Source organism: Borostomias antarcticus, assembly GCF_949987555.1.
Source record: "Borostomias antarcticus genome assembly, chromosome: 7".
In the NCBI taxonomy this organism is placed as follows: Eukaryota; Metazoa; Chordata; class Actinopteri; order Stomiiformes; family Stomiidae; genus Borostomias; species Borostomias antarcticus.
Window position 1 is genome coordinate 21521810 of NC_140240.1, and position 12930 is coordinate 21534739.

The 12930-nt window shown below is 47.9% G+C and overlaps 3 protein-coding genes across 3 annotated transcripts; 2 read left to right on the plus strand and 1 right to left on the minus strand.

The window, feature by feature from the left end:
- Positions 1-268: 268 nt before the first annotated feature.
- Positions 269-965, minus strand: mrps28 (mitochondrial ribosomal protein S28). The gene has a single exon (XM_084441261.1). The coding sequence runs from the start codon at positions 957-959 to the stop codon at positions 381-383; it is 579 nt and encodes a 192-aa protein (XP_084297387.1). The 5' UTR covers positions 960-965; the 3' UTR covers positions 269-380.
- Positions 966-1321: 356 nt separating this feature from the next.
- On the plus strand, positions 1322-10556 carry sde2 (SDE2 telomere maintenance homolog (S. pombe)). Its single transcript, XM_084441376.1, has 8 exons — positions 1322-1437; positions 1954-2071; positions 6677-6788; positions 7596-7765; positions 7970-8075; positions 8447-8711; positions 8868-9047; positions 9847-10556. The coding sequence occupies exons 1-8, from the start codon at positions 1336-1338 to the stop codon at positions 10063-10065; spliced, it is 1272 nt and encodes a 423-aa protein (XP_084297502.1). The 5' UTR covers positions 1322-1335; the 3' UTR covers positions 10066-10556.
- A 751-nt stretch (positions 10557-11307) lies between these two features.
- On the plus strand, positions 11308-12603 carry LOC311311523 (cystatin-B-like). Its single transcript, XM_084441262.1, has 3 exons — positions 11308-11475; positions 11945-12046; positions 12174-12603. The coding sequence occupies exons 1-3, from the start codon at positions 11407-11409 to the stop codon at positions 12300-12302; spliced, it is 300 nt and encodes a 99-aa protein (XP_084297388.1). The 5' UTR covers positions 11308-11406; the 3' UTR covers positions 12303-12603.
- The last annotated feature ends 327 nt before the right edge of the window (positions 12604-12930 follow it).

Genomic DNA, 12930 nt, shown 5'->3' on the forward strand with positions numbered 1-12930 from the left:
TATAAGCCTACATGACTGTTGAATGTTTGACAATGTAATTCAATAAAACTGACTGAAGACATGAGCTTGACCATTTCTTTCTTAAAGCTGTTTTTGTACTAAAGATAATTTAGATGTAGGCTAAGCTTGGCAGACAATCTCCATTATGCTGCCTGTTATATAGGCCCAAACTGACAACCTATGTTCGGTAAGTTATGAGCAAGGAAGGGTTCGGGTTAAACCTAAAATGAACTTGCATTTCACTGTTTATTGTCCAATGTCTCAAGGTTACAAAACAATAGACTTGTATAAACATGACACCTACAAACCAGACAGGAGTGTACTCACAACAACATTCGTGTGGCACTACGACCAGACACAATCAGCCTATTTACAAACGATCAGTCTTTGGTTTTCGTGTCCTTGCTCTCAATCAGTCCGAGAAGGAAGGCGTCCGCTTCGAGCAGCGTGGTGTCGGTGTTGGCCCCCAGGAACCGGGATGTGAGCTCCATGTCCTCCAAGCGCAGACGAACCCTGCTGCCTCGCTGGTACTTCTCACCGTCCGCCGCCGGCCGTTTACACACACAGTGAAACTTGCCACCGAAGTCAATGTACAAATCGTCTTTAACAATGTGGAAGATTTTGCCAACCACGACTTTATCCTTAGCCGGTCCCATCTGCACCAGAGGAGAGTGTCGCAATAGAGACGCGAATGACTGGTCGTTCCTAGAGGAGCTGCGGGCTCTGGCGGCCGCCGCCGTCCGCTCCTCCTGTCTCTGCTGGAGGTCGGTGTGCTGCTCGAACGCAGCGGCGAATCCACCTTTAGGTTTCTCCCCCGCTGCCGGTTTTACCGTCTCTGCCCCCGACCCGTCACCGTTAACGGTGCAATAGAACGACTTGCGGACAGCTGTCGTTCTTGTAGTAGAGAACAGGCATGTGTTTATCCTCAGACCTGACACTACCTTGCATATGGCCGCCATGTTGGATAGTGGGAATGCTCAATGCTGAGATACATCCATGATGCTGAGTGACAGCACGCAAAGAATGTTGGGTAGTGCGACTTCTCGCAACATTATATTTGTATTTACTTTATATTTTTATTGTATTGTGTGTTTATTCATTCTGTGTATATGTTCAACTTCTTTGCATGCGCTCAATATTTGTAGTAATATTTTTTTTAAATATCTCGCAACGAGACACACATTGTGCTGTATTTATATTTATATATATATATATATATATATATATATATTTTTTTTTTTTTTTTACCTCCACTGTGCTTCTGTAGCTTTTCCATGACATCAGAAGTGCTTCCGGAGCAAGCCACGACAATCAGCAGCAGTGTCGCCGAACAACATGGAGGTGTTTGTTTGTGAGCCACTTTCTAAGTTCTCCATCGCATCTTTTCCACTGCAGTCCGATGTCCGAGACCTTGTAGATCATTATCTTAACGGAAGGGTAAGTATGGAAACCGTTGGGATTGGGATTGGGATTGAACACTTCTAAACCAAACGTAAAGGAAATAACGCGAACGATAGCTAACTGCTAGTTAGCTACCCTAGCTGACGTTATCGTAGCAATATAATAGCCAACTACCACACAGTTCATGGGTTAGTTTATGATTTACATATTTCGTATATACTTTCATATCAGACCAAGCTATATACCCACCCCCAAGCAAATGCACGTGTAACTGTGTGGCGTGTAGCGATTTTAGCTAGAGAACACCAATGAATCAAAACACCAAGTTCAGCTAACTAACGTTAGCTCTAATACCTAACGTTAGCTACACTCACTGGATGTTTTTGGTCTAGCTATTAACTAGGAATTACGCGTTAAAGCAGGAAAGATGGTCCACTGTCTTACTCCAAACATTCTACTTTTTGTTTCAATAACAGTTAATGCAATGCATGCAATTGTAATATTTAATTACAAAGAATCAAACATGATCAACAACCACATATTTGTTTTCAGGGTTTACAGCTAGCGGACTTCTACGTTAAGAAGAATGGCCGTCTGTCAGGCCTGGAGGAGAAGCTCCAGCCTGGGGCTGTGTATCGACTGGAGCCGCGTCTCTGTGGAGGGAAAGGAGGTCAGCTTTCGTCCCTGCTAACATTGTTTGAATCCATTATAGGCTGCACGCCACGTAGACTCTAAACCAGTGGTTCTTAACCTGGGTTCGATCGAACCCCAGGGGTTCGGTGAGTCAGTCTCAGGGGTTCGGCGGAGGTCAAGACACACACCCGACTCATATGATTCGTGATGACACGCCCCGCTTGGCCATCATTGGCAACAGCAGAAGTCACACTGATTTGCAGTAAATATTCATTATTATGTTTTTGTTTTTGTGTGAAAATCATGTTTTGATGGTTTTGTTCTTTGAACACAGTGATGTTGATGCACGGTTCATTTTGTGCACCAGTAAAATATATACCTATGTTTTGAATTTGAAAAAATCATATTTTATTTTTCCGATTAAGAAGGGTTCGGTGAATGCGCATATGAAACTGGTGGGGTTCTGTACCTCCAACAAGGTTAAGAACCACTGCTCTAAACGCACCACAAAAGTGGTATTTAACCAGTGTTGCCAACTCTCTCTAAACAAATAAGAAACCACAGCTTCAAAAACAAGCCCCAAATAAATACATGATAATATATAATAATAAATAATACATTTGCATATAACAACGTTACTCACGCGCTACTCCCCCATTAAAAGTTGATGGGTCGGAGGTGCAAAGAAAGTATTTCTACAATTGTTGTCTATGGGGAAAATGCCTGTATGTGTGTCTGAAAGAATACATTTGAAAACAGGACACAAAACCAGGGCTCATTCTCGATAGGGAAACTTTATACATATTTCAAAATATTGACAGTGCCATAAACAGGACTAAGTTTGGTTGAAATGAATAGGTAAAGGTAGCTGTAGTGTAACCCTGCGGGGGCATTAACTACAGCAGATATCCACCTGTTATTTTTCCTTCTCCCAGTCTTTATTGTATCTTTTTCCATACTTGCACCACTTTGTTGGCATTCATTCAAGATCTGGCACATGGTTCAAGTCTTTGTTCCATTAATTGTAGCTCTCAGCACACACAGCCACATATACCTAATAGGTTGTCTCCCAGGAAACCCCAGTACAGGGGTCTGTTTACCAGTTATCACTAAGGATTTCACTATTCCGTAGCCTGCAGGGTTTTACCCCTCCCCGAGATTCAATAGGAAGAAATAAACTGGTGTGAGTAGACTCGCCTAGTCTTTCTAACGGTCTCCTATCCCAAAGCCCTCCCTGAAAGGGCCCTGGCTGGGGTCGTCCCGAAGCTACCCGGGGAAGACGACGTCGATCAGGCGGATTGCCTCCGCAGCACCTTCTGGGGGACGTCAAGCTACAGGGCTTCGCTCTGGGGCAAGAATGATACCCGGGCGGCAGCTCGTGACCTACCCTGGTACAGACAGGAAGAGCTACCCTTCCACCTACGGGTGTGGAAGGCCTGGAGGTACCAGTGGAGGGGCTACATTGACACACACCTGCCACTGACTGACATGCTAACCAGGAGAGAAACTGGAAGGAGACCTTCCTACAGGAGCGAGGTGGATCTGTGGGTCAACATGGACGACAAGCTTGACCTGCACCCGTTCCGACATCCTGACGAACGGGTACGCGATAAACATGCTCCCCATCCTGCGGGAGCTGATCCCCAATTCCAAGCTATCCTCATGAGTAGGTGTGCCTCCTGGAGAGAATTGTGGCCATGATGGATGAGCAACAGCAAGCACAACTAGGACTACGAACCGATCAAGGAAACAAACAAGGACATTGACATGGATAACCGCAGAAACGCTGATGGTGGTGGCAGGGGACCTAGTCCTAGCCATCCTCTATCATTATGGGAACCAACCATGGGAGAAGACCCATGTTAGAGTATATTATAGTACTACAAAGTACTTCACCCAACTCTGCTGGGAAGCAGAGTTGGTCCGAACTGCGCTCCCCAACCTCACCAGTTGGGGAGAATATGGTAACAGCACTGGACTGAGGAAGCTGCTGGTGACATGGAATCAGACGGAAGAGATGGCTACGGTCATGCGGTGGCTGGGTTCTGGCCCGGCCACCGCTCCAAATGATACTGCAAACGAGACGACACCTGAGACCTGGGATGCCATGATCCTGCCCCAGAATGCAACCCCTGGAGGGGGTATAGTGGAGGACCTGCATGTCGAATGGGGGGACTAGGTAGTGTACTGGCTGAGGCTAAGCGAGAGCTATGTGAGAGACAAAACAACGACATGGTGGGGCTGGCAGGGGAAGTAAGTGAAAGAATGGGTCATTCCGTGTCTGAAGCCCGAGCACAACTACTGGGCGAAGTATCAGTACCTGGCTACCGTCTACTCTAAATTCCATAAGATCTGGCCAGCTCCAGTATACCGTGAGAAATGGTATGTGGAGCCACGGCCTTGGAAGATGATATGTGATGACGCTAACACAACATGCGTGATTGAACTTGCCCGGGCCGACTGCTCTCAGCTCCCTGCATGGGAGAGTGAATGCAAGGAATGGTACGATGACGAATATCCAACCTACTACCAAGGGGCAAAATGGACGCGGTCTACCAACGGGACATGGAAACGTACAGTGGAAACCCGAGACGGGTGCACAAAAGCTCTCTTAGGCCGTATGGCCGACGGAAAGAACCACGACAAAATCAACAATCGAGTGATCCCGTACGTTGGTGACCCATCTTATGTCCGTGCGGAAGGACATGCCTTCCGTCGGAGCCTCTGTAGGGGGAGTGAGATTACTGTGTTCGAATGGGTGGGTCCTAACAAGATCTACAACAAAGGCACGTGCCACTCCCCGGCTGAACAATGGCTCCACTGCTCTACAGGGCCTCCCTGTGGAACGAGGTAACGGAGCTGGGGGAAGAGGTCGTTGAGAAAGTTGGCGTGGAGGTGCTGGCGGGCTGGGTGGGGAAACTCCTAGCACCGCTGTGGCCGTACCTGCTTGCCCTGATGGGGCTACGCCCTTGTCAAGGGAGGAGCTAGAGCTATGGTGGGGGCGTGCTGTGTTAGCAGGAGGACTGCTGGAAAGAACCCGGAAGACCGGATGCCACTCCTACTCTCACGAGGGGAGCCACCCCTAAGGGGTGTGGCTACCACCCGCATATAAGGACAGGCGAGGGGTTGGGGGATCCATTACTCTGTAATTCAACAAGTGAACCACTTCACCTTTCGGACTTTGACAACCACATTTTGCTGCCTATTTGACGAACCCTTGAAGCACTGAAGATGCAGAACCTCAGCATGACCATCTGCACGAATACCACCAATCCCTCCATCGGGGCAATGGAGGTGAGTCGTGAGCTATTCAGTTTCCTCGTCTCGGAGGCAATCTGGTTGGTGTACTCCTGCTGCAGTGGATCCTGGGGGTGGCGTGAGCCTGTGAGACCGCTCTGCATACTATTTGGGCTGGCAAGAGTCATAAAGGTCATCTGGGTCGACCGCAGGCTCGAGTACACAACCACATGATTTATAGTGTATATCTTGGGCCGCATCAAGAGTTGCTCCATCAATACCTGTGCAGGAGTGGCACAGGCCGTCCCGATTCTCCTCTGGGCGGTTGCGGAGCTGCTCGCAGCCTTCTTGCCCTACGCAAAGATTGTGGCGGATGGCATTATGGGGCTCATGGTGTTCAGCAAAATCCTGAGCCTCTCCATACAGATCGATGGCCTTACGTCTGAGCAATGCCATGTAGCCTATGCGTGGGGACTGATCGGGGTGTGTGGCTGGGTTCTCGTATGGGCAGTCCTAGGGGTTGTGCTGCATATGGGGGTTATCACTACGGGCCCGCTGGTGTTGTGGTTCATGTTGTATGAGTGGGCTTTCCCCCAACGTCTGACAGTCCGCGGAGGTCGGGAGGCATCCCACCTCCCGCTGTCGCGGGTCGCGGCATGGATGTACCGGGGGACGGCTGTGTAACAGCCCTGAAGAAACGCTATGCTGCTTGCTATTTGTGTGTTCATTTGTGTTTCGTTACCTTTTCTGTAGGACTGCACTCGCTGTGCTCACTGCCTAACACCCCTGGCAGTGGGTACATGGATGTGGCTGCATAGCCATGAGCGCACCTACTGTGGCACGTGCTATGACAAAAGTGGACTGGATGACCGCAACCTTCAAGGGATAATCACACACCCTTCCGAGCTGACCCTGCTTTCCGTCCCGGTGAAGCTGATCCAGAACCTGCTGGCCACAGCAATTGTGGTCTGGCAGTCTACCAATAGTAAAGGATGGGCTGCCGAGCCTGGAGATTGCTTCGACGGCCTTTTTGAAGGGGTCTGTGCCCAGCTATGGAAATACCAGCAGGGGGCCCGCGCTGGCCGCTTCTGTATCACGGTCCTCACTGCAAGTCTCACCTATGTCCAGGTCGGCCCTCACCGAGCGGGTCCTTGGATTGCATGGAGGGGGTGTCAAAGTGGGTGAGGGTGAGTCGCAATCCCAGGGTCGGGTCATGCTAATCTCATAGGTTCTCATGGACAATTTAATCCGAGAGGGACCCTGGGATTGCGACTCACCCACTTTGACAGGTTCAGTACTACAAACCCCAGACTGTGGAGATGACTTGACTTAGCTGATGGTTGTTTTAAATGTGCTATAGAAATAAAGTTTGACTTGACTTGACTTGACTGCGTGTGTCTGGCAGGCTTCGGCTCCATGCTCAGAGCCCTGGGAGCGCAGATCGAGAAGACGACCAACCGGGAGGCCTGCAGAGACCTCAGCGGACGCCGCCTCAGAGACGTCAACCACGAGAAAGAGTAGGACTTTACGTTTTCACAGTCTTGGTTTAAGTTTGGATCTGGAGAGAGTTTCTACTCAGCTACTTACTATTCTGAGTAGGGCTGGGTTAAAAAAATCAATTAATCGATTCTGAATCGATTCATGAATCCCAAAATCGTTCTTTTATTTAATGAATGAATGAAGGAATGAATAGTTCATTCATTCATACATTCAATGATTCATTCATTCATTCAATGATTCATTCATTCATTCATTTTTGGAAATCAGTATCGATACCAGCCCTAGTATTGATGTGTTGCATAACTTGGCAGTCATGTAATTAAGGTTACAGTTAAAAAAACAGGTTTTAGTAAAACTAACCGAATCGATATTGAATTGTGATAATCGATTCTGAACCTTGTGAATCGGAATCGAATCGATTCTTGAAATTCGAATCGATACCTAGCCCTAATTCTGAGGTTTGGGGGTTTAGGGTTGGGGTGGGTTTGTACTCAGCTACATAATATTCTGTCAATTTTTTAACAGGAAATGGTTCCAAAGTCACATGTTCCAGTTGTTGATTGGCCTACCTAAAATGTCAAATGAAGCTGCCATGGATACACTATACTGCCACTATACAACCCCATATAATCACTTCTCCCTGGATACGAGCTATTCTTACAGCTAGATTAGATTTTAGAAAAGCTTTTTGTATGTAATGTGTATATATTTTATACATTAATGTCTCATGCCTTTGTGATTAAAGCAGGTTTTGTGTGTGTGGTTGTGTGGTGTCCCAGAATGCTTAATTAAAGCAGGTTGTGTGTGGTCGTGTGGTGTCCCAGGATGGCGGAGTGGCTGAAGAAGCAGGCGGAGCGCGATGCAGAGAAGGAGCAGCGGCGCCTGGAGAGGCTGCAGAGGAAGCTGGCCGAGCCCAGGCACCACTTCACCGACCCGCAGTACGAACAGCAGTGTCACGACCTGTCAGAACGCCTGGAGGACTCTGTCTTAAAAGGCAAGGACAGGGATAAGAGCCCACATCACCACTGACTGATCATCCTTATCTAAACGAAAGAACATTCAGATGCACAAACACCGGAGGATGTTTATACAGTACCTACTCCTTACTTGTTACTGACTGGCGATGGCCCTAGTGTCAAATGCAAAAAGCGAATCTAACAACTAATTCAAGAGTGATTCTGACATTTCTCTCTTTCAGGGATGCAAGCCTCGTCCAGTGGGCTGGTCAAGGTGCACGAGGCGCCCAGTCGTAAAAGACCGACTCCAAATACAGTTCCCAAGTCGGGCAAGAAGAAATGCTTCTGGTGAGTCTTGAGCTGGTCGTCTGGGTCCAACCGTAAAACGGTTATTGGCTGAAATATTTTCCTATCAAACCTAAGTCACATGGGTTTGATCATATCCCACTCCTAGCAGCCCAGTGGGCAGCTGTGGCTCAGGAGGTAGAGCAGGTCGTCCGATGACCGCAGGGTCGGCGGTTCGATTCCCGGCGCCTCCTGCTGTCGAAGTGTCCTTTGGCAAGCTGGCTGCAGTTGGCGTGTGTGAATGGGTGAATGGGAAGCCATTGTTAAGCGCTTTGGATAGAAGCGCTACATAAGTGCAGTCCCTTTACCGTTTTACCATTCATTTAACAAGTAATAACTTGATTAAGACAGAAACATGTTTTGCATTGTACCAGGACTGGGGCTGGCGGGCTGGAGGACCTCAGCAGCTCAGACGATGACAGCGAAGACTCTCCCTGCACCTCGGCCTCCGGCTCCGGGGCCCCGGGCAGTCCTGCCATGCCGGGGGGCGCGGCAGAAACCACGGGCCGCACCTCAGCCTGCCTGGGCGGGGCGGAGTCTGAAGAAGCTCCCGGTGCGGGCGAGAGCTCCGCCTCCGGCCCCAGCTCCCCAGAGAGCAGCCCAGCAGAGGAGCAGGCGAGCGCGGGAGGAGGGATGGAGGTAGAGGGTGGAGGGGTGGAGGTAGAGGGTAGAGGAGGAGGAGGGGTGGAGGTAGAGGGTGGAGGAGGAGGGATGGAGGTAGAGGGTGGAGGAGGAGGAGGGGTGGAGGTAGAGGGTGGAGGAGGAGGGATGGAGGTAGAGGGTAAAGCAGAGGAGGAGCTGGAGACAGCGAAGGGAGCAGAGGAGGAGGAGGAGGCAGCAGCAAAGGGAGCTGAGGAGGGGGAGGAGGAGGCAGCCACCGGCACCAGAGAGGAGAGGACGAGCGTTTCCGTAGAGGAGACCAGCACGGAGACCGCCGGTCTGAAGAAAACAGAGTGTGACCCGAGCCAGCTTCCTGTGAGTAATAGTATCAATTATAACCATTTATTTAGAATGAGCTAGCTTAGTGCTCGTATGTCCACCATCCACGTCCTTCCAGTGAGATCTCCGGTGCTGAGAATTATGTAGAATGATACCACGTCTTTGTATTCTTCATTGCCAGCCAAGTCAAAATGCAGTTAACAGGTAGACGCCAGGAATAAACTAATCTGAGTTCCCAGAAGCTCTCGCTGCGGCGACAACTTCTGGGAACAAGCTATGTATACACATGGATTTTGTGCGCGGAGGATGATTGGCCCACGTAGATAGTGATAAACCTTCATGATTGGCTGTTGAAATGCAGCTGGATTTGGCTGTTGAAATGCAGCTGGATTTGGCTGTTGAAATGCAGCTGGATTTGAACGGTAACACCCTGGCTCCGTCCCTATGGGCATAGGGGCGGATGTAGCTCAGGAGGTGGAGCAGGTCGTGCAATGATCGTAGGGTCGGCGGTTCGAATCCCAGCTCCTGATGACATGTTGGAGTGTCCTTAGGCAAGACACTGAATCTTAAATTGCTCCCAATGAGCAGGCTAGCACCTTGCATGGCAGCTGCCACCATTAGTGTGTGAAAGTGTGTCTGAATGGGTGAATGAGAGGTCATTGTAAAGTGCTTTGGATAAAAAGCGCTATATAAGTGCAGTCCATTTACCATTTATTACCGTTTATGCCCATGTTTTGTGGCGCTTGACTCCAGACTAGGGATACACTAACCGGAACGATATCCATTTTGATCAAATGTGACGTGACCCCCCTCCCCCCCCTCCTCTACTCCCCAGCAGCCAGACGGCCCCATAGATCTCCAGGCGCTGTCGTCCGTGGACCAGCTGGAGGCGCTGGGCTTGGAGAGGCTGAAGGCGGAGCTGACGAGCCGGGGCATGAAGTGTGGCGGGACCCTGGCCGAGCGCGCAGCGCGCCTCTTCTCCACCAGGGGGCTCTCCCCAGAGCAGATCCCTCCCGCTCTGCTGGCCAAACCCAGTAAGGGCATGAAGAGATAATCTGTCTCTGGTTCACCACCACCCAGCGTCATTAGAATCGTGTTGGATGTTGCGAGTGAGCCGTGTGTATAGTGCAGGTGACGTTGGATTGTAGAAATCAGACTATGGTAATCAGAAGATGGTATGTACTAAGTGATTTGTACTTGACCTACTCTGGCTATACACATTGTCATGCTATACACATCGATTGGAATTCAATTGTACTTCAGGTGTCCATTAATGGAAAGTTATAGTCAAAGTATTTTAGATGCAGTTCACCGCTATTTGTTAGACCACCTTAGTTACCCTGCATACTGTATTTAGTGTTACTGCCCAGTTCCTTTGAGCTCAGTCATGATGTACTCAGTTGCAGCGTTGTGCCTTTTCTCCACAGACTAAAGCTCACCTTGTTCTGCTTTACTCTTTTAATTACTCTTGTAAGAACTTGTTAATTATCATTTACTGATGTTTCATACAGAATCACTGAGAATGTGAGTTTGTAAATACAGTATAATATGATGGTGGTACACATTTTGAATAAAGACTTTTCAGAAGGTGCAGTTTCTGTATTTGTTGGAGAATTAGAATTTCCTGTGTGTGTTTATCCCAAGCTATCCCGAAATGTAGCTGTTTCTCTGACTTAGCCTCGTACAAACAGCGGGTGCCAGCATTAGTCTACTGAAATACAGAGCGGTTGTGATGGATAGTTATTTGCTTGCTAGAAAAAGCAAGTCTGGGATAGCTTGCCAGGTGTTGAGTTTACACAGAAATATCATATAGGAGTTTGAAAGACTCCTAATGTCTCCCCAATAATGGCTTGAAGTTGAATAGCCTATTATAATATTAGAATTTGATTTAAAATGTTTTTTTTAATAATCGCAAAGCAACCCGTGAATGACTGTAAAGCCTTGCCATTCTACATGTGAATTTACAGTGAATTTCGCTTCGGGGGTAAAACAGGTTAATGTCTAGGCTATCTATCTATCCATCTACAGTATTTGTAAAATTCCGCCGAATAGGCTAAACCATGTGAAGCGTAGTGGGGTGTGCTGATTTATTGAAATAGATCATATTAAGCTATTCAGGATCCCGAGACCGTAGCAACTACATAGTATCCATTTAAAATAATAAAACAATGTCTTGCATCATTTAAGGGCCAGATTTCCTGTTATCTTAGTAAATCCCAAATAAGCAGCATCGTGATGGTATGTCCCAGGAAGAGAGTGGAGTCATGTGATCACGCAACTCTTAAGTGCGAGAGAGGACTCATCAGCAGACAGAACTACCGTAGGCCCTAACGTTTGTGTCTGGTATCATCTGCGTTTTATCCTCTTGTGTAGTTTGGTCCATCAGTCCGTCATCATGCCGCTCTGTGGAGGAACCACCGAGACCATGGAGGCCACGGCGGAGGTCCAGAAGATCTGCGACGAGGCAAGTATTCATTCGAGGACCATGGTCGTAACTGCAGTCTAGACTCTAGACCTCAATTAGTGTTATAAACACATCATACTTTCGCACCAAATGTAGCTATCGTTGGTCCAAAAACCGACAAAGCTCTGATTTTCTCGGTACAGCTTAGGCGTGCGTCACACGCTGCTTGTTCTACCGGAATCACCTGCTGGTCTACCTGTGCACCTACGATAATTTAGTTGCAGAAGTATGTTTATTGTGGTTTGTGATACAGAATACTCCAGCTCCAGTTGAGGTAAAACCCATGCCCTGGACATTGAAAGGCTACTTTGCTGAGTTTTGCCTTCGTTTTGGATGTGGACTGATAATATGTGTAGTTTCCCAATGCTTCGGTTCGGTACAGGGCGAAGTAGGCTGTATTAAGTACTTTAACAGAGCTCGGATACAGGTCTAGCTGTAGCCTAATCTTTCCATGCAACTGTATGCACAGATGAAGCCACACGCAGAGACACAAGCGGGCAGGAATTTTGACACCTTCATAGCGAAGACCTACAAGACTCAGTTGGTGGCTGGTACAAACTTCTTCATCAAGGTGAATATCTACGGGCCCTTTCTTTTATCAGTCTGCATTAGTGTTTATTTGGGGTTCAGGATATTCAAGGTGTTTGTGTATTTCACCATGCTGGTCCACTCAGACTTCCTACTCGTCCACTTTGTAGGTCCACGTGGGAGGGGAGGACCACGTCCATCTGCGGGTGTACCGAATGCTCCCCCACGCTGGAGAGAAGCTGGAGCTGACCAGCCTGCAGGATTCCAAAACCTTCCACGACCCCATCGAGTATTTCTGATCGGAGAGAGACAGACCGTAGCTCCCCCAGTGCCTGTTATCCACCGTCGCGCTCCCAACACTCGCCACAGCTTAAGGCCTGACATCTGATCATACTCTCATCCTTGCTAAAAAAAAGTCTGCAGTGTCTTCATGTGTATTAATAATACATTGTATTTTTTATCACAAAGCCTAAACTATACAACTAAAGTAGCCTATTGAAAGGATAGATAGATAGATAGAGATAGATAGATAGATAGATAGATAGATAGATTATTGAATATGGGACTCTATTAACAGTTGAATTGAAAATGCTTTTTCTACATGGCTAATAAAAGGCATTGCAGCAAAGATTACATTGTTTCTGGTGTGTTTTGAATGAATGAGTGGTATAAGTATGAAGTCCCTCCCTTCCTTCTAAAGCCACCAGATCAAGGCTGGGCTGTTCGGAATAGCTCTGGAGTGACACATCCCAATATTATTTATCTACTAGTAAAGGGAGTTTATACAGTTCAGCTGGTTTACACAAACACCTGACAGTGACTAATAGGATAAATTCCAAACCCAAACATTTCTACAATACACCAATCTCTCCTCACTGCTGGGAGGGAGAAAAAATAGTCTAGGATTCTAGGGAGGTACAAGACTTA

Coding starts and splice junctions, on each gene's coding strand:
- mrps28 (XM_084441261.1), bottom strand. CDS start 959: ATGGCGGCCATATGCAAGGTAGTGTCAGGTCTGAGGATAAACACATGC.
- sde2 (XM_084441376.1), top strand. CDS start 1,336: ATGGAGGTGTTTGTTTGTGAGCCACTTTCTAAGTTCTCCATCGCATCT. Junction 1,438..1,953: donor ATCATTATCTTAACGGAAGG/GTAAGTATGGAA, acceptor ATTTGTTTTCAG/GGTTTACAGCTAGCGGACTT. Junction 9,048..9,846: donor GTGACCCGAGCCAGCTTCCT/GTGAGTAATAGT, acceptor TCTACTCCCCAG/CAGCCAGACGGCCCCATAGA.
- LOC311311523 (XM_084441262.1), top strand. CDS start 11,407: ATGCCGCTCTGTGGAGGAACCACCGAGACCATGGAGGCCACGGCGGAG. Junction 11,476..11,944: donor TCCAGAAGATCTGCGACGAG/GCAAGTATTCAT, acceptor CTGTATGCACAG/ATGAAGCCACACGCAGAGAC. Junction 12,047..12,173: donor GTACAAACTTCTTCATCAAG/GTGAATATCTAC, acceptor TCCACTTTGTAG/GTCCACGTGGGAGGGGAGGA.